Source organism: Mauremys reevesii, linkage group 8 (genome assembly GCF_016161935.1).
Source record: "Mauremys reevesii isolate NIE-2019 linkage group 8, ASM1616193v1, whole genome shotgun sequence".
In the NCBI taxonomy this organism is placed as follows: Eukaryota; Metazoa; Chordata; order Testudines; family Geoemydidae; genus Mauremys; species Mauremys reevesii.
The window spans coordinates 36,341,361-36,364,969 of record NC_052630.1 but is presented as its reverse complement, the minus strand read 5'-3'; the positions used below and the strand labels follow the sequence as shown (position 1 = coordinate 36,364,969).

Below are 23,609 nucleotides of genomic sequence, written 5' to 3'. Positions count from 1 at the left end.
TTTAAAATTAAATTAAAATGCAGAGCCCCCAGACTGGTGGCCAGGACCTGGACGGTGTGCCACTGAAAATCAGTTCCAGTGCTGTCTTTGGCACGCATGCCATAGGTTCCCTCCCCCAGCAGTAGACCATCAGTGGCCCAGCCAGGCTAAGATTAAATACAGCCACCGCTGCATTGACTCTTTGGACACCAAAGCAAAAGCAGCATTTGCCTCAAGAGCCAGCCCCAGCAGGGGATAAGCCCCTCCAGCCATACTCTGCCTCCTTCTGTTTGAAAGGGGTGATGCACAGTGATTGTCCACAGGAGAGAGAAAAAGGAAGCAGAAGCCTTTCAAACATTCCACAGGCAGCCCCCGCACATCCTGTCCATTCCAGCTGCAACCCAACAGGCCAAGCCCAAAGTGAGAAAACACACACACAGAGTTAGCGCAATTTTATTGCATCAACAAGGATTACAAATCACATGACGCAGCAGCACACTCTGGAAGAAGGGGCACAGTCTAGATGCACAGCCTCCAGCAGTCCAGGGCCCCAGGCTCCTCCAGACAGAGGACAGCTCCCCGCAAAGTGCATATGTACCCCCCCCATGCCACAAGCCCTGTTCTTTCCTGAGAGCAGAGCAGCTTTGTGCCAGAGCCTGCAACAGGAATCAGAACTGCAGAATTGTAATAGAAACGAAGTGTCCAGAAATCAAAGCCCCAGGGGCTCCAAGGATGAGACGCAGGAACTTGGCTGGGACGTCAGTACTTCGGTCTCTTCACCTCCACCCTGAAACCAGAGAAACATGAGGCCAGCTGTCGGACATCAATCAGCATGTCAGTGCGGCCCTGGGGCTCTAATCTGAGGCTTCCCCTCAACCTGTTTCCTTATGGAGAATGAACGCTACCCATGTATTCCCATAAGGTGCACCACTCTGGGAGAGCACCCCCCACGCCCACGCTGAAGCACCTACTTCCATAAGAATGGCCATTCTGGGTCAGACCAAAGGTCCATCCATCCCAGTATCCTGCCTACTGACAGTGACCAATGCCAGGTGCCCCAGAGGGAGTGAACCTAACAGGCAATGATCAAGTGATCTCTCTCCTGCCATCCATCTCCACCCTCTGACAAACAGAGGCTAGGGACACCATTCCTCACCCATCCTGGCTAATAGCCATTTATGGACTTAACCTCCATGAATTTATCCAGTTCTCTTTTAAACCCTGTTACAGTCCTAGCCTTCACAACCTCCTCAGGCAAGGAGTTCCACAAGTTGACTGTGCGCTGTGTGAAGAAGAACTTCCTTTTATTTGTTTAAAATCTGCTGCCCATTAACTTCATTTGATGGCCCCTAGTTCTTATATTATGGGAACAAGTAAATAACTTTTCCTTATTCACTTTCTCCACACCACTCATCATTTTATATACCTGTCATATCCCCCCTTTAGTCTCCTCTTTTCCAAGCTGAAAAGTCCTAGCCTCTTTAATCTCTCCTCATATGGGACCCGTTCCAAACCCTTAAATCATTTTAGTTGCCCTTTTCTGAACCTTTTCTAGTGCCAGTAAATCTTTTTTGAGATGAGGAGACCACATCTGTAGGCAGTATTCAAGATGTGGGCGTACCATGGATTTATATAAGGGTAATAAGACATTCTCTGTCTTATTCTCTATCCCTTTTTGAATGATTGTGGACATCTTCAGAGAACTATCCACAATGACTCCAAGATCTCTTTCCTGATTAGTTGTAGCTAAATTAGCCCACATCATATTATATGTATAGTTGGGGTTATTTTCCCCGCAATGTGCATTACTTTACATTTATCCACATTAAATTTCATTTGCCATTTTGTTACCCAATCACTTAGTTTTGTGAGATCTTTTTGAAGTTCTTCACAGTCTGCTTTGGCTTAACTATCTTGAGCAGTTTAATATCATCTGCAAACTTTGCCACCTCACTTTTTTACCCCTTTCTCCAGATCATTTATGAATAAGTTGAATAGGATTGGTCCGAGGACCGACCCTTGGGGAACACCACTAGTTACCCCTCTCCATTCTGAAAATTTACCATTTATTCCTACCCTTTGTTCCCTATGTTTTAACCAGTTCTCAATCCATGAAAAGATCTTCCCTCTTATTCCATGACAACTTAATTTATGTAAGAGCCTTTGGTGAGGGACCTTGTCAAAGGATTTCTGGAAATTAAGTACACTATGGCCATTGGATCCCCCTTGTCCACGTTTGTTGACCCCTTCAAAGAACTCTAATAGATTAGTAAGACATGATTTCCCTTTACAGAAACCATGTTAACTTCTTTTGTTTCGACTAATTTGCCTGGTACTAACGTTAGACTTACTGGTCTGTAATTGCCAGGATCACCTCTACAGCCCTTTTTAAATATTGGCGTTACATTAGCTAATCTTCCAGTCATTGGGTACAGAAGCTGAATTAAAGGACAGGTTACAAACCATAGTTAATAGTTCCGCAATTTCACATTTGAGTTCTTTCAGAACTCTTGGGTAAATGCCGTCTGGTCATGGTGACTTGTTACTGTTAAGTTTATCAATTAATTCCAAAACCTCCCCTAGTGACACTTTAATCTGTGAGAATTCCTCAGATTTGTCACCTACAAAGAACGGCTCAGGTTTGGGAATCTCCCTAACCTCCTCAGCCGTGAAGACGGAAGCAAAGAATTCATTTAGTTTTTCCGCAATGACTTTATCGTCTTTAAGTGCTCCTTTTGTACCTTGATCGTCCAGGGCCCCACTGGTTGTTTAGCAGGCTTCCTGCTTCTGATGTACTTAAAACACATTTTGTTATTACCTTTGGAGTTTTTAACTAGCTGTTCTTCAAACTGCTTTTTGGCATTTCTTATTACATTTTTATACTTAATTTGGCAGTGTTTATGCTCCTTTCTATTTACCTCACTAGGATGTGACTTCCACTTTTTAAAAGATGCCTTTTTATCTCTCACTGCTTCTTTTACATGGCTGTTAAGCCACGGTGGCTCTTTTTTAGTTCTTTTACTGTGTTTTTTAATTTGGCAGGCATCCTGCCTTCCAAAGCAAGGCAGCACTACTGAAGAGACACTGTGTGTCTTGCTTGGTTCTCAAAGGCAAATACAAGCCGGAGGACTGGAGTTTGCAATGCAGGGAATAGCAGTGTACTGAGGGGTGCTCTGGCTGTCATACGCCCACATCAGAACCATGGGCCCAAGCTGTCCCTCAGTTTAACCCTGGTGCAGACTTAAGCCCAAACACAGCTTCTCTTTGGGGCTCCCTGTGAAGAGTGGAGGGACTTAGCAGTACAGCCTCTGAGAGAGCCCTTCACGCCAGGCTGGGTCAGGCACTAGAGATACAATGATGCCATAGAAGGATCTGGGGAGATAACCTCTCCTCCATTTCTGATCCTGCTAGCTCAGAGCCTCTCAGATTCCTATGCCGGCTCAGCATGCTTGTGCTCAGGGCATTTAAGAAGAACATACTTCTGGGGGTGGAGAAGACAGCCCAGCCCAGGAGATTAACAATTGAAAGATGGGGTCTTGACCTACGCCCCAGAGGACGTGTCCATGATGGCATCTTTCTCCTGAGGGCTGTGGGGGCTAAGCCATCTGGGAAAGTTCTGGTGGAGGGGGAGTGAGCTGCAAGGGAGAATTGGGCTGGGAAGGATTGGAAAGTTTAATGCTATCAATTGGAATGGGTTTCTTCAGTACACAGAGCCTAGCGCTGGGGAGAGGCCTGCGGGACACCGGAATAAAATAGCTGGCTCCCTGCTTGGTAGTCTCTCAGAGATGAAGACAGGGGATCGCAGAGCCTCAGCCCCTCCTCCATCCAGTCCTGCTGTCCCCTGTGCTGGGGACAAAGGCTGGCAAGGTCCCAGTGCGGGTGCTGCAACACTCTCCAGCAGCGAAGTCACATTAATGAAGAGGAGATTCCACTCACCCATCAGCCTCCAACTTCTTCCTTTTCTCAATGATCTGCAGAGAAAGCACAAAAACCATGTTGCAACATGAGAACAACACGAGCTGCCCAGAGAACCTGTGGCAGGGGCTCTCCCTACCCACAATGAAAGGTGAAGGCTCCATAGGGGAAGGAGCTGGTTTGCAGGTTCTTTGGCCTGGTAAGGGTGGAGCAGGAGCTAGGGCTTCCGAGCTGCAAGATCCACTCAGGGACAATTCTGTTCAACCAAACCAATTTGTACTGGTGGGAAGAGGGAGTGGGTGAGGCCAGAGGAATGAAGTCAGGTTCCCACTCCTGGACAACACTGGAGACAGCTCAACCAATCCCAGAACCCAAGGGATCCTTCCTCTGGGTGCTGACTGTTCAACAGCACCCCCAGCAGGGAAATAGCTGTGTCCTGCCCCCAGACACTCACCGCACTGATCTTCTTCCACTGCCGGTCCAGCTCGGCTTTGTCATTGGTCTCCTTGAAACGGCGTGTTTTACGGCCCTCTGACATCTTGATTCCGTACTGGAAAGCCGCTCTGGGGTGAAGAGGTGAACAGAGGGGAGCTCAGGTGTGGAGGACAACTGGGCAGGTGGCTGCAGACCAGCCAGGCTGCCTGTATTATTGGGCCAGATTAGGGTTTTATCTCCACTGGGCCAGGTAGCAATCTCCTGAGGGTTACTGACAAGAGACCATCCTCCCCAAGGGGCATAGCTGCTGCCTAGGTCCCATCACCCACTCTGTTCTCTCCACCCTGGTGGGGTACCTTCCCCTCTACCCAACTTCTGGGGGAGCACCAGACTTACTTGGGCAGAGCCTCTTTGTTGTTCATGTACTCGCTGTACTCCTCCTGCGTGTCAAAGTCCCAGCGGCCCAGAGGCCCCTTCTTGTTACCCTGCAGCAGGAGAAAGGGGCTTAGGTGTTCATCAAAGGAAGCTGGCTGATACTCCCCATGCAGATCGCAGGCCTGGGGAGACGAACAGGCTTGGGGATCTTATTCCAAACCAAGCCAGGCTTGAGCAGAGAGCAGTCTGATCTCCCCCACTTGGCGGGGACGCATAGTTCTGGGAGCTCCTGGATACCATCTCTGAGAAGGTCATAGCTACACATGGGAGACGCTTCCATGAGCGTGCCCAGAACTAGAGAGCTGGTACGAGATGCCCAGCTCTCGGAGGCAGCAGAAAGGCAAGTCTTTAGATGGAGTCTCTAATTTATCTTTCCTTGCTGGCTAGCCCCTGCTCACCCGCCTCCTTTGAAACAGGAAGTCCTGAAGGCAGACAGGATGCAAAGGCCTGGCTCCAGTCTTGACCAATGAGCAAAGCTAAGAGGAGTGAAGGGCCAGGGAGCCAAGCAGCCACAATCCAACTAGAATCCCTCCCCCAGTCATCCATTGAGCACCAGATGGCAGGTAATTTTCACCCTCCTCTCCCTCATAGCAAACAGGGCAGAAAGATCCAGCTGCAGCGCAGAGAGAACAAGCACTTTCATCTATCTGAGAAACAGTTATATTGTGGAGCCAGGAGTCCATGTCCAGACCGACCTGCACAGATTCTGTCCTGTGGCTCCTTTGAGCCTCTGTTTTACATCAGCCTCATGAGCTGGCTGGGAATACCTGATCCATTTTGCTGTAGTCCACCTCTTCATCACTGTCCACAGCCATGTCGTCCATGCTGAAAGGGGAGGGGGAGAGTCAGCTGAGGCACCGTCTGAGACCGTGTAGCACACACAGTTCAACCAAAGGTACTCAAGTCCTCTCTGTTCTGGCAATGCAGGACTCTATGTACATCTGACTAACTTTAGCTGGGCAGCTCCCTGGGCCAGATGACAGCATCTGCTCCCTCCAGCAAGCTGACCGCTCCCAACCAGCCTGCAGGGTGCCTGTCTGGGCTCCTCAGCTCTGACCAAAACCCCCAGCTGCCTGGGAAGCAGCTGCACAGTGACCCCCTTCCCCCAGTGAGCGAAGAGCCCTTACGTGGCAGGGTAGCACTCAGCGTAGCTGTTTGACATCCCGAAGAAATCGCCCAACTGCTTCTTATCCTCAGGCTTCTTTAATGTGTCACGTGTTAAAGAAAATACAGCAAGGAGACAGTGTCTGACAGATGCAGAGAGGGGGCATAGGAACTGGCGGCACAGATGGAGCCAGTGTGGGGAATATGCAGGGCAAGGCACAGACTGGGTGGGAAATGGAGGGAGCTGAGATGGTCAGCGGAGCCCATTCTCTGGTGGGATGCACCAGGCGACGGCTCGTGGTTTGGACCCAACATACCACAAGGGACAGAGTGTTCAGATGGCTTTTCCCATCCAGTTCTCCTCTCCCAACAGCAAAGTGTGTGTGTGAGAGAGACACCCCGTGCGGAAGGAGGGACATGCTGGGGGGAGAAGAGCCCTCCTGCAGCACAGATGCCCAGACACACCAGCAGGCTGCAAGCAAGAGAAGCCCAGAGGCAGGGTGGTTGATGTGTGAGCATAAAGGATATGATTCTGGTCCCTCCCAGCCAGCTGCTCCAGCGAACTTCTCATTGATGGATTTAATCAGCTCCTTGGCTGAGCCTGGCCCTGGGCACAAGAGAAAAGCTGTTAGACTCTACCCTAACCAGGACACCAAGCTGGGGTACAGCTCCCCGTCTGCAACATACACAGGGCTGGCCCGAGACCTCTCACATGACAGCAAGACATAACCCCCCATATAGTCATCATGATCAAAGCCGCTTCTCAACAGCATCTGGGAGAGGCACTGCCCCCTTCTGGTAGCTAATGGAATAAAGTGCATGACCCAGGTATCACCCACCAGGGACAGGGCCTGGGGACTAATGGGGATGAGGAGACCCACAAAGGAGGAAAGAAACCCGACCCAGATTAACAGCCTGTAGGGTAAAGTTCAGTCCAGGCAGGGCCCATTGAGTCCCTGGCCTTCCTGCTGAGACCTGCAGACTAGTGCCAGCGGGATGTTCAACCAGGGGCTAAACTGAGACCCACCTGGCCAGCCATGCCCCAGTGGGAATGAATTTCAGGCACTGCCAGCCCCAAATGGATGCACACCAGTGCCCTAGGATGAATGGCTCTTTATCTCATTTCCAATTCCCTGGAGCCAGATAGGCCCCCACTATTTTATAGCAACATTAGAGGTTTCAGGAGCTAAAGCAGAACCCTATCGGCCTGGACCGGCAGTGCCAGGAGCTCTGCTCGCCATGCAGCCAGTAAGGTTAGGAGGTCTCTGCTGCAGGCTGGAATTCAGTCCCAACTGCCTCATGCCACACAAACACAGCAACTCACCTTTGTCAATATCCAGGGGCTGAAAAGGGAAGGCAAGAAGAGAATGTTACTATGGTGGGCCAGAAAACAACTGAAAATGACAGCGCTCCTGAACCCTGGGTCTGAGGGCTCAATCCTGCCCCCAAGCAGCACACAGAATGCAGGATTGAGCCTTCAGTGTGTGACAGAGTAAAAAGCTCCTTTTGGTCCTGTTTTCCAAGGCAATTGCAGGAGAATAGAGGTGTCCAGCCTTCCCATCAATCAGCTGATCAGCAAGTCTCTGCCCACGTCAGAGATCACTCTGGAGACATCCCGGAGGATGGTCACACACCAAAAGGCAAAAAGCTACAGGTGCAGCAGCAGTAACATCCCTCTCCAATTAGCACTCCGATCCCACTGTGAGCTTGTAGGGCAGTAGATGACCCAGCCACATTCCTGCCCCAAAGAGCAGGCAACCTCCTCCTAGGCGCTGGGGCAACTCAAAGCTGCAGGGTCTGAATCTGAACTCAGATCCACTGGGGCTGACCAGAGTGCAGTCAGTATGCATTTCCCACAGTGCATCACAGGCCAGAATCCAGCCCACACACTACTGTAACTCTGAAAGAGCCTTACTACTGACCTGGAGCTAACATCCCCCACCCCTCCCTCAGGAAGTCTCCATCACAGAACAGATTCTGGGCAAGACGCTGGATCTGTTCCCACTCGGCATGGGGAGATGGAGAGCAGGATACCCAGGGCTCTCTCTTCTCCTGGGAGGGAGTATTCTCATTGCAGCATGAGGAGCCAGCAAAAGATGCAGGTGTTGTTATGACTCTCCTAAGCCATATCCCCACTTTGGAACAGAGACGCGCAGTATAAAATCCCCTCTGCTCCGTAATAACCCCAGCCCATTTGAGGGGACCCTCTTTAACTCACCTCGTCATCAGCTTTGGGTTTCTCAAAGTAGCTGTGTCTCTTCTTCTCCTCTTCCCGTTCCCGCTCTCTCTCTCGCTCCCGTTCCCGCTCTCTCTCTCTCTCTCGCTCCCTCTCCCGGTCTCTCTCCCTCTCCCGGTCTCGCTCCCGTTCCCGGTACCTCTCTCGCTCCTTCTCCCGTGGCACCTTCGCCGCGGATGGCACGTAGTCACCAATATCTTCAAAGATACTACAGGTGAAATGGACGTTACAGTTACCACTGGTGTCTCGGCAAAGGCCAACAGATCAGCCCCTCAGAGCTGGAGGCTAACCAGTAACAAGCAGCACGAATCCAGAGAAGACTACAGCATCGGAGAAGTCCCAGCCAGCTGCATCCCTATGCTCATCTAGCACACATTTTTCTCCACTGAAAACAAGAGCCTTCTGCTCTGCAGCTCCTGCTATCTGTACTGGCCTCCCTTTGTGCCCCAGGGAGGTGCAGATGCTCCAGCCATTTCAAATTTCAACCAAAAACATCTCCTCTCCCTTGTCTGGGCCTCTTCATCTCTCTCCCTAAAGGGAATGGGGGTGGGAGAATCTCCATTCTAAAGCCCAGTGTGAAGAAGTAATGGGCCAAACAGAGCCCCTAGGCTCCCCCTAATTCCCCAAACAGACCCAACAGCTACCCCCAGAAGCACCAGGCAACTTCCTGATTCCCAAATCCCTTAGTGTGAGCAGTCAAGAGAAAGCCCAGAGGACAGTCCCTCATCCCAGAGGAGGTTACTTACTTCATATCAGCCTCAGGGGGTTTCTTCTCATCCAGCTTTCCTGCAGGCAGAAGGCAGCAATCAGTGAAGTCAGCACACTTCTGTCCTGCTTTCTCTGAGGCCCGTGCCCTGCCCAAACAACTGAAGTACACACAAGAGGAGCTCGTGCAATCACCATAGAGCTTCTGAGCAGGGCTCCAAGATGCTCCTAGAGCCTCCCATACTAGCCTCCAGCAGGACCCCGGCTATCTATACAGTCCTCTGCAGGCAGAGATGCCTCCAGACAGCTTTCCCTTCCCCCCTTGCATAGCTGAGGATGGGAAATAACCAGTTTCTCTTCAGCCCGAAATGAGATGAAACCAAGAAAGGCACAGTGAAACCCCAATTTAGACCCTGCACTTTTAGACTACCCAGGATCTGCCAGGATCCATCACTTCATTCCTAAGAACCCTGTCCTCCCAAATCCATCCCCTCATGGGCCACAGGAGCCCCACCCCGATTCCATCCTACAAGGCGATGGAAATCCAGCCCTGCTAGGATATGCACAGCTCCACTCCTTTGTAATTTCACTGAGATCAAGCCCCAGTTTGTGGCTGACCAAAGCCCAACCAGTAACTTTTCTAGTTACGTCAGTGTATCCCACCAGAGAAGGGGCTCCACTGACCATCTCAGCCCCCTCCATTACCCACCCGGTCTGTGCTCTGCCCTGCATATTCCCCACACTGGCTCTATCTGTGCAGCCAGTTCCTATGGCCCCTTCTTGCTTCTGTCAGACACTATCTCCTTGATGTTTCCTCCCCTCAGGGCTACCTTTGTCCTTCTTCTTGAGCTTCTTGTTGCGGGTCCCCTGCCTCAGGTAGGAGAGGATCTGAGTCAGCTTGCTGATGACAATGTCGTTTGTGGTTAGTGTGGTCTGTGCCTGGAAGAGAAAGCGCCGAGAGAAGGAATGATTCTCCAGAAAGAGAACCCCTGAGAATTGCAGCCCCTCCGTGAGGCAGGACTCTGACCAGCTATGCCCCTGCTGAGCTAGAGCCAGTGCTGTCAGTGCAGTAAGAAGACCAGGACGGCATAGGCAGTTACCTCCATGGTGGGGCAGTCAGCTTTGCTCCGGATCAGGGTGGTTGGGATATCTGTGTCTGCGTACTCATCATCCAGATCCACTACGTAGGCCATCCGCCCCGGCAGGTACAGCTCGTTCCGCTCATATGCCTTTGTCTTGAACAGTATGCGGTAGATGTTCCGACCTGGGGAAGAGAGGGAAGTGTAAAACAAAGTGGCTCAGGAGAAGAGGAAACCAAAATACCCAAACGTCTATTGACTGCAAGAGCTAAACTACCCCTGCGCTCAGAGGCTGCAAAATCTCATTCACACCCTCTCTCCTGAGAGCCCCAACTGATCTGCCAGCTCCTCACCAATCCACTGAGTCCTCCACAACTCCCCAACCAATTTGCTAGGCTTCCTCTCCACCAAACCCAGGGCATGATCCTCAGCCATGCACCAAGCCCCTTCCTATTCTCTGCACAACCAGCGTAATACACCCAAGTGGCCACATGGACACATTCATACCCAAACGAGTCTTGAATTCTATTTTATTTTCAGGATCTTCATCTTTTCTGAAAAGAAAACAAAGTATTAGAAGTACGGCCATTTCCATTCCTGCTCCAGCCCCTGCAGAGCTGGCTGCACTGTGCTCAAAGGAGGGTTCAGCCTTCTCACACTCACTTGGTTTCCTTCTGGGGTTTCTCCATCAGTTCCTCCTCTTCCTTCTCTTTGCTGGCAATCTCAGCACGCACCTGATCAGAACGACAAGACAGACGGAAAGGGAAAATGCTGTCAAAATGCTAGCCTCTGGCTCATTGTAACCAGAAGAGAGGCATCCAGCCCTTTTCCCTGGGCTCCAACACCTTCAGTGGACCAGCCAATGCTCTGCCCCAGCCTCACGCAGGATGACTCCAACCAAGAAACTGGCTGAACAGGTGCAGAGTAGAACTTGACCGTGCTATTTCCCTGTGTGCTCTACTAGCTAGACTGGAGCAAGGGATCGTGAGAGAGAACTCCTGGGTTCTAGTCCCGGTTCAGCCACTGGATCATTATGTAGACTTGAGTAATTTGTGACTTGGTTTCCCCATGTAAACTAGGGGTAATATTTGTTTACTGCACTGAGAGGTGGAGGCAGGGCCGTCCCTAGGGGGGTGTGGGGTCTGGGACATTAGAAACTCAGCGACTGTCTCCCGGGGGGCGCTCACCCCCGGCTCCGCCACCACTCCACCCCTTCCCCCAAGGCTCCACCCCCACCCCGCCTCTTCCCATTCTCACCCCTTCCTGCCCCATCTTGTCCCCGCCCAGTTCTGCCTCCTCCCCCAAGCACGCTGTCCCCTCACTCCTCTCCCCCAGCGCCTCCTGATGCTGCGAAACATCTGATCTGCAGCAGGCGGTAGGCGCTGGGAGGGAGGGGGAGGCGCTGATTGGCAGAGCCCACTGGCAGGCAAGAGGTGCTGGGGGCAGAAGGAGGTTCTGAGAGGAGGGCTCCTCCTTGTCTCACCCCCCCCCGCACCCGCCTGCCCCTCACCCCATTCGCCTCCTCACCCCACTTGCCTGCCTCCCCTCCAGTGGGGCCCCCCAAAGCATGGGGCATTTGCCCCAATTTGCTGTACCGAAGGGACGTCTCTGGGTGGAAGTCAATGGTTTAGCTCGCAGAAAAGTACACTGCTACTCAGAAGGAAAACCTATTGATGTATTAGCTGCACTCACCTTCTGCAGCAGTGCAAAATCCAGACCCTTCACCAAGTGAGTGTGCTCCATGTCACCACCCAAGAACTTGGATTCCTGGATCAGCTGTCTCCTCTTCTCAGCCGCTGACTTATCCCTGTGCAATGAGAAGGGAGCATGTTACACAAGCTCTGCTCTGGGCTGGAGCTCCCTGACAATGCCTGGACACAGGCTAACTTACGCTTCTGCAGTGGGTCCCACTGCCCTGTAGTTGGCAGTCGTGCTAATAAGCTCCGTTTCCTCATAGTCTTTGTTGACTCCGTCTCTTCTCTCCTTGGCTCGATCCCTGTATTTCTCAGCCAGCTCCCTCTCTCGTTCAATCTCCTGCTGCCGCAGCTTCGCATAATAGCTGGAGGCAGAGAAAGGGAGGAGGGTTTGAGCTACTGGATTGTGTTTATAAAATACTGACCAGGCGACACCACCAGTCTGTTCCCATTCCCACAGCACTGCCCTGTGTGGGCCACTGCCTCCACACCACCTCCCCTTCAATTCTCAGCCATGCTTTTAGCTGCTCTGCCTCATCTGGCACAGCTCCCTTCTCCATGGTCCCCTAAAGTCCCATCTCTCCAGACTCCAGCATGTAGAAAATACTGCTTCCTTCCTTCAGCCATGTAACCCCATCCTCAGACACCTCCAGTGGCTCCCAATGCATTTGAAGATGCTTGATTTAAAAACCCTTAATGGACTTGCTGCAGACTCTCCTAGACCTTGTCTCTCTCTACTGCCCTTCTCACTCCTTCTGCTCATCGGGCACTGGCCTCATCTGTCCCTTTCCAGAATCTCTTCATTGTAGGGTGCAATAGTTTTCTCCTCAGCAGCAACACTTGTCCAGGACAGTCTTCCTGTAATTCTCAGCTCCAACAGTCCTATGTCCTCACATCTCAGTGGAAGACAAAACAACTTTTCTTCCTCACTTACCACTCTTCATATTTTTACCTTTACAGCATTTGTTTGTATTTTTACCTCTACGTACAGTTTGTATGGAAAATGGTAAACAAAATAACATTATAATAGCAAGATATTGCTGAGCAACAGAGTAGCTTTAAAAGTGAAGAACCCACTCTGAACATAGACAAACAGTGTAAATGCACCATAATGAGTTCAATACTTGAAAGAAAATGCTGAATGGGGCGAATACCCCCATATTGTCCTAACTCACCCCCACAGAGGGCAGCCATGTCAGGTGCTCTCCCCTAACATCCTCCTAGGGGCAAGCTAAGCAATCTGTGGCACCATCCTACTGCTCCCCTGGTGCAATCCCTTTGTTGGTTGTGAAAAGTGACAACCTCCCTATCAGAGTGCTTCTAACATCATTTGGTTCCTTTGCCATTAGTCCAGAGCCCACTGATTTTCCAGGCCACTTAGGGTCCCTTTCTGCATTCTAAACAAAGGGCAGCAGCTGGCTGACAGGTGAAGGTGGCTTCTGCTACAGCACATTCCATATTTACCTCTTCTTCTTCCTCCTGCGAGCAGCTGGATCTTCATCTTCGTTGTACTCCCGGGGCATCCTGGAGAGAACAGAAAAACCACAGTCATCACAAACGGCAGACACCCACAAAACAGGAGCAGGAAGGACTAGAGGCGACAGTCACACAGGGACCTGGGCTTGAGAGGTCTAAAACTTAGATGTCCAAAGCTAGGCATATTTGGAGCAGGTAGTTATATTTCTGCCCGATAGGACACCTAACTCAGTTGTACCAACAGGGAGGGAGAAAGTGAAAGGGCTCAACATGAGAACCAAAGACAAACCTTGGAGTTCCCATGCATGTTTTAATAAGTCTATTGCATCCATGCTCTCATTCATGGTGTTCCTAATTTTATTAGTTTCTCCCAATGCATATACAACATACAGAGCAAGTTAGTCAGTCAGTACTGGAGTGCTGGGAAGAGAGAGTAAGATGTACAATAGCTGATTGAGACAGATGAGTTCACATTCGGTCAAAGAGCAGTGAAAGATTAATGAAATCTACTTACTCATGATGGCGAGATTTGGAGGGGGGCGCGGATGTTGGCGCAGCCCGCGGGGTCATAAGAAGCTTTCGGAAGTCTTCATTGGTCAGCTTGGACCTAGGAGGCGGAAGAATCATGTTTCATTGTAACAATGATAACGAGACCATCACATACTCCTGCTGAGAGCAGTTTTATCTTTATTTTTCCCTGCATGTGCTTGCATGCACTGGATTGCCCATATTCACCTGAGTTTCATAACGTTCAAACTGGAAATAAGATGCACATTTTTAAACAGTGAGGATAACTTACCCAGGGACATGGTACATTCTCCATCACTTGGAGTTTTAAATCAAGATTAGATGTCTTTCTAAAAGACATGCCCTAGTTCAGCTACAAGTGATTGGGCTTGGGCACACTGGAGAAATCTATTATCTTCATTATGCAGCATGTGACACTAGATGAGCATAATGGTCTCTTTCTGGTGCCAAGAGATTGACTGAAGCACAGAAACAGTATCTAAATCCTTCCTCCCCACAGTACACCATATTGTGCCCACTACCTTTCCATTTGAAGGAAACAGAGAGCAAAAGCTTTTATACTCACTGATTGAAGGAGTGGGAATCATCCACCTCATGGCCATCTGGGGCCAGAGGGTTGGAGAACGGTTCACCTTGGAGAAGGAAAAAGAGAGCTAGTTAGAGCCTATCAATCTGTACACTGTACTGCCAAGCCCAAACCTATACCAGCCCCTGCATCTTAGATGACAGACGACTCAAAATCAGATTTGAGTGAGCAGTGAACAGAAAATTAGATTTCACATACACTCCTCCCAATAAAATAAGCTTATGCCGCATACCTGTGTGACAGTTTCTCCCTTCACAGAGCACATCAATACACAACTGACATTTTTAGCCTAGTCATCTGATGAAGTGGGTTATAGCCAGTGGTGAGCTGCAGCCAGTTCGCACCGGTTCGCAAGAACCGGTTGTTAAATTTAGAAGCCCGTTTAGAACCGGTTGTTCCTGGAGGGACAACTAGTTCCAAAAGGGCTTTTAAATTTAACAAAAGCTCTAGCAGCTCCCTACCCTTCCCCCGGCTCCAGCTCACCTCACTCCGCCTCTGCCTCCTCTTCTGAAGCTCCTCCGGCTTCTCCTCCCCGTTCCCAGCTTCCTGCGAATCAGCTGTTCTCGTGGGAAGGCTGGGAGGGCTGAGAAGGAAGCAGCAGCTTCCACCAGGTGAGCTTGAGCTGGGGCCGGGGGCGCCAGCGGGAGGAGGGCTCCAGGCGCTGCGCCGCCCGGCGAGTTCGCGGCCGGCCCCTGGGGCGGGCGACGCGGCTCCGCCCGGCCCCGGGTCCGGCCCGACCGGGCGGCGCGGCTCCTGCCCGGCCCCCGGGTCCAGCCCTGACCGGGTGGCTCCAGTCCCAGCCCCAGCCCAGCTGGGCCCCCACCTCCAGGCAGCACGGTAAGGGAGCAGGGAGGGCGTGTTGGATAGAGGGCAGGGGAGTTGGGGGGGGGGTGGATTAGTGTCGGAGCGGTCAGAGGGTAGGGAACAGGGGGATTGAATGGAGGCAAGGGTCCCGGGGAGGCAGTGAGAAAGGAGCAGGGGTTACATGGGGCGGTGGGGGGCCGTTAGGGGTAGGGATTCCAGGGACAGTCAGGGGACAGAGAGAAGGGGTGGTTGGATGGGGTAGGGGTCCTGGGGTGCCATCAGGAATGAGAGAAGGGGTTGGATGGGGTGGCAAGGGGCAGTCAGGGGACAGGGAAGGGGTTGGATGGGGCAGGAGTCCCCAGGGGGTGGGGGGCATGACCCCCTCATGGGGTGAGGAGGAGGGAACCGGTTGTTAATATTTTGGCAGCTCATCACTGGTTATAGCCCATGAAAGTTTATGCCCAAATAAGTATGTTAGTCTGTAGGGTGCCATAAGGACTCCTGGTTGTTTTTACTGATACAGACTAATGGCTATCCCCCTGAAAACAGCCTAGTCAGTTACTGAACAGTGCTCTGTTAAGACCCTTTGATCCTTATAACCTGGCATAAGTTTAAGAGGAGTCAGAATACTAATGCTCTGGAATCACTCTCAGTCACTTTGAGGTGGGAAGGCACTTTTATATGGGAATGTTATTTGTCGTTAGCTGTCTCACAGATGGTTACATTAGAGAAGTCGGAACTACAAAAGGAGCATCCCTCATTGATAAATAGCATCATCTCTCACAAGGCAATGGAGAGAAACAACAATGTGAAACAACAAAGCCCCAAAGGCCCAGTGAAGGAGTAAAATTCTTGGATTATGGGGAAAATACCCAGGATATTGACTTTTACCCAGCACCTAAAAAAACACCAAAGGAAAGCCAGCCCTATTTTGGAGTGAAGATTCTGTGATCCTTCAGCTAGCCCCAACAGGAAATAAACACAGGAGAAGCATTTGCCATTGTCTATCATCTCCTTAACTGTGAGAGTGTCTATACTAAAGCCGGTACAGCAGCACTATACGGTTGTGCCGCTGTAGGCTAGACGCTTCCTACATAGATGGAAGGGGGTAGCTCCATTGACACAGTTATTCCTTCTCTCCAGAGGTGGTAGCTATGTCGAAGGATGACTCCTTCCATCGTCCTAGCTGTGGCTACATTAGGGGTTAGATCGACCTAATGGTTGTGCTCAGGATACAATTTTTTTTCGCGGGGCCTTGCGAGCACTACGGGAAGTGGGGAAGAGCAGTTTCAGCGCCTACCCAACGCAAACACCCTGTGGCATCCGGACGGCGACCCCCAACATACACACACGCTCCCCACAGGTGCGCGGGGCTCCCCGTAGCTGGGCGCTCACAGGCGGCTCCACCGCAGCTGCTAGTTTTGAGCAGCCTCTGAGCGACTTCCCTGCCGGGGCGAGAGCTCCCTGCACTCCACAGACCGGCGGGGGCCGCCGCAAAAGAGCAGGGCGGAGCCGGACAGTGCCCCTCCCCCGCCTCTCGGGCCCACCACTCACTCTCTCGCTCCGGCATCTTCCCCGCACAACCGACGCCACCACAGGAACGACCGGGACCCTCTACTTCCCACAATGCCCCACGCGCGATCTATCCACAATGCCCCGCGCAGGGAGCAGAGCGGAACGGAACTGAAGCCCCGCCCCCAGTCTGCCCGCACAGCCGCCTGCGGATTGGCTGATGAGGTTTGAAGTGTGTTTTGATTGGCTGAGTCCCGTATCATGCTTCGGGCCTCCCCTTCCTGCCGGCTATGGGATTGGCTGGGAAGGGGGCGCTACACTGGGAAGATGGCGGCGGCGGCGGCTGTGCGGAGTATCGGGAGCGGCCTGGGCCGGAGCCTCAGGGAGCTTCGGATCCACCTGTGTCAGCGCTCGCCGAGCAGCCAGGGCACCAGGTGCGGGGCACCTCGGGAGGGCTGGGCGGGGGCCGAGATCCTTGGACCGGCTGCGGCGGCTCCCTGCCGATGGGACACTGGGGATCTGCTAGTTACCGTCACTATCGTCCTCGCGTCGGTATAGTGTGAAAAACGGCTCTGTCCTAATTTGCTACTTGAGTGCACGAACTGCGCGTGCTTAGTAACGTCTGCTGAAGCCATTGCCCTTCACCCTGCCCTCACTTGGCCCAGATTCTGCGGAGAGCTCTTCAAATCGGAGGAGGGGTGAGCAGGGGGTGGAAATTGACTGGTCGGGAGGTTCAAGCATTTGGAGGCAGGGTTAAGGTAAGGGCTGAAGGGCAAAATGGGGTGGGGAGCAGGGGCAGAGGGAGTAACAGTTACTGGACTGAGACAACAGTGTTTGCAAAAATGGGGAGGAAAGGGGGAGGGGCTTTTTCATTTCCCCTCCCACAGGACAGTACATCTCAGCATGGGCTTCCCAGGGCTGGGTTCTTAAAGGCACAGGCATCCCAGTGCCTAGTCACAGCAGCTCCTCTTGGTCTGAGGTAACCTATTGAGGTGCTGCAGGAGACTTGATTCAGTGAAATATTTTACATATACCACCTCAGAAACAAGAATCCATTATCAGTGTATCTGATTGCATAAAGTCTCATAGCAATTCTCAAATTTGTCTTATCTGCTGCTAGGATTCCCTGAATTACTCTTAGTGCTTCATCATTTACTTTTGTTATTGTGCAGATGCAGGTCATTGAGCTATTTAATTTATATTTTTATAATACTCATTGAAAATATGTATAAGTAAGTACTTGCTAGTAGCTTTAGCAATGACATCTGTGTTTCAATCTCCCTGGACACTCAATAACAGACTTAAAAGTGGCCATTCCCCAACAAAAAAAAAACCCTTCAAAAATAGACTTCAGTGAGAAACTGCAGAGTTGGAATTAATTTGCAAACTTGACACCATCAACTTAGGTCCTAATAAAGACTGGGGTGGCTGGGTTACTACAAAAAATAATTTTCCCTCTGTTGATACTCTCACCTTCTTGTCAGCTGTTGGGAATAGGCCATATCGACCCTGATTTAATTGGCCTCGTTAACACAGACCCCCCCACGCCCAATTTTTCATGTGCTGTAGATATCTGCCTACTGTATTTTTAAGTCCATGCATCTGATGAAGTGGGTTATAGCCCATGAAAGCTTATGCCCAAATAAATTTGCTAGTCTCTAAGGTGCCACAAGGACTCCTCAGTCTGTATCAGCAAAAACAGCAACACGGCTACCCCTCTGAAACCTGTGTTTCTAGTATTCCACTTGCTATGTTTTACTAGCACAGTAAATGAAGCTGCAAAAGAAATGATGTTTAAATGACCTCCTTCAATTTTAAGAGGTAACTAATGTACACCAGGCAGGGTCGTTTGGAAGCCGAAGACTTTACGCTTCCATCCCACATCGCTGTCAAGTTTTAGCAAATTGGGACAAGTCAGAAAGTAAAAACAACCTTACTTATCAGTAACTGCTACTGGTTAGAATTTGCTATCCCTGTTCCAGTAGCAGATTGTCAGATAGCAGTTTAATATCAGTACCTGCTACTGGTAGCAAATTAAGACGGATAGCAGTTTTTCACACTACACTGGCAGGGAGCAGGACCCCAGTGTGCCCGGTGCTGCATGGCCCCCTCAAAGAGACAGGCCCCTGCCCCACGGATCTTACAGTCATAAACCAGGATACACTGGGCGGATTGAGACAGACAGGGGAGCACATGGCAGCAGGGAGACAGTGGGCAGCCGCACGTCCGGTGAGATGTCTAGAGCCACCCTGAAAACCAGGACCTGATCGTCCCTGATCAGCTGCAGTTGGGTTCTGCCTAGGTGACCATATTTCCCAAAGGGAAAACGGGACACTGCATGGGGCTAGCCCGAGGGCTTCTGCCTCCCCTGCATGGGGTTGGCCCAAGCCCTGCCTCTCTTCCCCGCATGGGGCTGGTGTGAACTGCTCGCTTGAGCCCTGTCTGTCTCTCACCTGAGCCCTGCCTCCCCCCCTCCGCGGGCCTGGCATCCCCGCTCACCCCTCCACTTTGACAAAATGTGCGTTTGTCCCTTTTGCTCTTTCCAACTTGATCAGCTGGCAAGAGCAAATGGGACAAATGTCCACTTTTGCCAGGAAAGTTGGGACAGCCGAGACAGGGCTTAAAAAAGGGACTGTCCTGTCCAAAACGGGAAGTGTGGGCACCCCACACGGTACCCTGACAGGGAAAGTAATTGAGATGGTGACGGTGGCAAAGACTGATCGGGCAGTACTTGTAATCTACAGGTTTCCTCTCGACCTTCAGTCTGCCTCAGCCTCAGCATTGCACAGAAACTTCCCATGGTGGTAAACCACTTCTCTCTGCCAGTAATCAAAGACAGGACCCTAAATATAACTATATCAGACCAAGTGCGTGTTCTGGCTAGTCCACGATCTCTTTTCTGGCAGTGGCTAGTACTGGAGATTGCAGAGTGAAATGCAGGTACCCCAAAGCGGGCAGTTATGGAACAACCTGGCCATAGGGCAGTTTCCTTCTCCAAGGGCATTGCTGGTGAGTTGCAGTATAGTCACTGTGGGGATGACACACAAGTTGAGTTTTTACATTTGACTTGTAATAGTACAGTTGTTCAGCTTTCCCAAAGGCTGGCTGAGTGAGCCAGAGTGGATGTCATATCTCAAATAAACTAATAGTGATTACTTGTTACTGCAAAGCATCACTTGATTGGATTTTACTGGAAAGATGGTTCTGGACTGTGTGCAATTTGGATAGCACCCCTATGAATTGTGGGGGTGATGCATGCATAGATCAGGGGCCGGGGGTTGAGCTCACACTCCCTACACTTATTGACTCCTGCATATATTGTAAGGCCTATTTTTCTAGGCTTGTCCTTAGGGTAGGGATTGTGTCTAGGGAGCTGTTTATTGACTGACTGACACTAGCTCAGCTAAGTGAGAGTAACTAGATTTTTTTCCCCCTGTTATTAATGTGCCTAAAGCCTATAAACCTCCAAGACTCCTAATAACTGCAGTAATAATGGCATGCTCACTTAGGACAGGGAGGGCGATGTCATGGAGATGGGGCTTGGTGTGAATGTAGGTGAGAGGCCTGTCTAGGTACCCTGGGTGGACACAGTGTCCTGTAGGTGCTCTGATAGTAATATGGGTCAGTGGTTAAAAGATGCTCCTGGACCGCATGGACTGATGTGTTGGTAAATGTTTAAATCTCAGCGAAAGGCTGTGTCGTTTTGAGTGTCCCCTTTCACAGCTTCCACCCTGCAAGAGGGAGGTACGTACAAATTGCTTCTCTGAGCTATTTCCACACCTTCCTGCTTGAGTCCCACTGTATATGCCAGAGGGAGTTCTCCAGGCACTGTTGTGATAGGGGACTGTTCACTCAGGCTGAGGTCAAAGGGCTGTTTGTGACTTGATTCAAGCATAAAGTAGAATGGGGATCCTGTGTAAGAACATCACTAGTATTACTGTTGTTTTTCGACATGTCCTATTTCTCTGTCATGCTTGTCCTACGCTTCACATAGCCCTGGTGAGGTCCACAGGGAGCAGAGCTGGGGTGAAATTGGTGTACAGACAAGATGTTCGTTACTGTACCCTTCCATAGACTGTGGTCCTCCCTACTGCCTGTTCCAGAGGCTGTGGATGCTTTGGAAGGGCCAGGTGCATATAACACTTCTGAGATCCCAGTAGATAAAACTACTTATTTTCTTTAGTTTGACATAATTGTACTTGGAAATGACGCAGAACTTTAATTAGCTCTGTTTTTGACAGAGACTTCATTGAACAGCACTACGTGACTCTGAAGAAGGCAAACCCGGACTTCCCCATCCTGATTCGAGAGTGCTCTGGTGTGCAGCCTAAGCTCTGGGCTCGATACGGTGAGTTGGGAAGGAGCCCTAGTCAATGTCATTAGCTCAGAGTTTGACAAGAACGCTGGAGTCTGTATCAAACTAGGAATTCCGCACTAAACTGCTCACAATCCAGGAAAGAGCAGTGCAAATTACACATCAAGGTGGCGTTTCCATATGTGGAGAGATGAGGCTAGGACCTGCTTGGTTTGGGAAAGAGCAAAAAAAAAAAAAAAGGCACTGTACAAAATAAAGGCTAAAAACTGCCTAATGAAAGTCTGATACATTAACTCGTTAGGAAGTTCAGAAATCGGGGTGCTTGCAACGGTGCTCTTCCCTATCAGTTCAACTGCTTAAACAGTGATTCTGAATGGTGTGTGTATGCGTCTATGCATCTGCACAGTGGGACTAAGTGAACTTTGTGGTGTGGATCTTTAAAGGAATAGTCAATTTGAAAATTAAAAGTCCACCTAAAAGCCTTGTACCCACTGTTGTTACCCCATCTAAAATTCCTGTAACAAAGCTGGATATTTTTTGCTAGGTTTCTATTTTTTTTTTTCCAGTTTTACTTGTTTGTGTAATCGGTTTCATTGTTTCCCTAGACTATAGTAATTATCCCTAGCTAGACAGACCCTTATAAACACTAAGCGAACAGGAAAAACTTTCCACTTCTTAAAGGAATGTTTTAAAAAGCATACAAGGACATACTGTGTAAACAGGGCTCTATCAGAAAGTAAGTTTAAAAAAATTAGTAAATAAAAAATAAAATTGTGACCCTGTTAACACTGGAATGCTCTGTCTGATGCAGAAGTGTCTCTGTGAAGCCTTAAATGTCATGGTAGCCTGTGAAATGAACAGATTTTTCCTTTAAAAAAAAAAAAACCAAGTCTTTAAATGAGTAAAATGTGCTGCACACTCACAATAGACAGACTTCTCCCCATGTAGCTAAACTGGAAGAGTGGTCTGTTGCTTTAAATGCACAGAGTTGTTATGCAGACACAAACATGCTTGACTGCAGGCTGAATGCTTGCAACAGAAAATTCTTGCCTTGGGCTCACGCTATGGGCAGGAACCTCAACTCTGAAACCCAGCGATGTGGGGAGAGTCTCCAAGCTCAGTCTCCAGTCTGAGTAAGAACTTCCTTGCTGTTATTTTTTAGCCCTGTGGTGCAAACTTGAATCAGATGAGCCAGGCTTTGAGACTAGCTGCCACAGAGGTTTGGGTTTTGCTGTGTAGCTGTCCCCTTTGTAGCTATATTATACGTGCTACACTATAGTTGAAAAAAGCTAGCGAGGCTCACAACTATCGCTCTTGAACCAAAGTGGAAATCTCATGTGGCGCAAACCAGCTGTAGCCCTTTCAAGCTTAAACTGACCCATTGAGGATTAGCCATGAACTCTGGTTGGAGTTTACAAAAAAAAAAAAATTAGTGGTGGAATCAGAAGCATAAAGAATTAATTACAGACTTAATTTCTTACTAAACCATGAGAACAGGGGGATTATGAAGACTACCACAGGAAATGCTGCTTTTCTGATTTGTGACATTTAGTTAGCATGCAGAACTCCGTTATGATGGAGGCTTCTTGAGAACCGAGGAGGAGAGCTGCAGTGCCAAATGGCAGTCAGTGCAGTAACCAATCTTTTCAAACAGCTTTTCCCCAAGCCTTAGTCAGGACTCTGAGATGAACAGGCTGCAGCTAAAAATGAAAATGCAAGTCTGCTCTGCCTTCAAGTGTCCCTCACAGCTTGGGGCAGTAGGCTGTTTCTTCCTTGCTTCTGGGGGCTAGCCAGTGAGACAATCTGCATAGCCATTCGTGGGGGTGGGGCTGACTTACAAGGAAAGTTGGGCTAAACAGGCAGAGTTCAAATGGGCAAAAACTAGAAGGGAGGGAAAAAATCTGCAAATGTTTTGAAGAGTGTGAACACCAAGGAGGAAGAGGAGGGTTATTACTACGAAACAGAAAGGGGAACACTTAAGTTGAGTCTGGGAAAGGCTCTTTACAGAGAGGTTATGGGATAATCTAAGGGAAAGGGTGGAAGTCCCATGCTATAGAACACTTGGGTTGGGTATCTAACTGGTCAAATATTTTAGAGCCCTAATTTGTTAGTCTTACTCTTTTGTTACTGTTCTATGGTCTGCAATAGGCTTTGCCGTAGCCACTTATGCCTAACTACAAAAAACAATGTACTTAACTGAGTTATTTTAACTCAGATAAATGCAAAACACAATGAAATTAAGTTTAAAAAATGAAGGAATGGCTCCATCATGCAGTCACAAAAGTTGGCCGTCACCTACATCAGGTATTCCTGTTGGAATATTTGACCATGGTCAAATAATAGGGGGTCAATTGACCAGCTTGTCAAAACCTACCCTTATGAGACCAGCCAAGGCACTAGGGAATAAATCCAGCACTGCCTCTCCTGGGGGAAGGGGACAAGGTGGCCTCTTCATCTAATTCTCTCTCTCTCCCTCTCCCCCACCCTAGAGTTTGGCAGAGAGAGTTGTGTGCCACTGAATAATCTCAATGTGGATCAAGTGGCCAAGGCCCTGGAGAACGTTGTTCACAGCAAAACATGAAGACAAAGAGAACTGAATCTGCATATGCTGAAGCCCTTGCCTGAATGGGTTTACTGGAGAAGCTGTATATCTGTAATTGTAACTTATTAATTGCATATAAAAGCCTGTCTGACAAAGTGCTCTGAGAGTCTGTTCTAAAAGAGATGCTAAGCTGGGAGGTAGCGCCTCATCCTCCCGCATAGGGTGGGGGCACTGAAGAGGGAGCAAATCCACTGAGGTATTTAG

At 49.9% G+C, this 23,609-nt stretch overlaps 2 protein-coding genes across 2 annotated transcripts; one reads left to right on the top strand and one right to left on the bottom strand.

The window, feature by feature from the left end:
- Window positions 1-416: 416 nt before the first annotated feature.
- IK (IK cytokine) lies at window positions 417-16,682 on the bottom strand. Its single transcript, XM_039483997.1, has 20 exons — window positions 16,531-16,682; window positions 14,152-14,218; window positions 13,573-13,665; window positions 13,047-13,106; window positions 11,780-11,947; window positions 11,581-11,695; window positions 10,552-10,622; window positions 10,396-10,442; window positions 9,910-10,073; window positions 9,640-9,748; window positions 8,851-8,890; window positions 8,087-8,312; window positions 7,193-7,211; window positions 6,397-6,475; window positions 5,892-5,972; window positions 5,532-5,589; window positions 4,726-4,814; window positions 4,349-4,457; window positions 3,916-3,950; window positions 417-766 (listed from the first exon to the last, which is right to left on the bottom strand). The coding sequence occupies exons 1-20, from the start codon at window positions 16,544-16,546 to the stop codon at window positions 739-741; spliced, it is 1,674 nt and encodes a 557-aa protein (XP_039339931.1). The 5' UTR covers window positions 16,547-16,682; the 3' UTR covers window positions 417-738.
- A 70-nt stretch (window positions 16,683-16,752) lies between these two features.
- Window positions 16,753-23,503, top strand: NDUFA2 (NADH:ubiquinone oxidoreductase subunit A2). The gene is made up of 3 exons (XM_039484006.1): window positions 16,753-16,922; window positions 20,730-20,836; window positions 23,293-23,503. The coding sequence occupies exons 1-3, from the start codon at window positions 16,816-16,818 to the stop codon at window positions 23,382-23,384; spliced, it is 306 nt and encodes a 101-aa protein (XP_039339940.1). The 5' UTR covers window positions 16,753-16,815; the 3' UTR covers window positions 23,385-23,503.
- The last annotated feature ends 106 nt before the right edge of the window (window positions 23,504-23,609 follow it).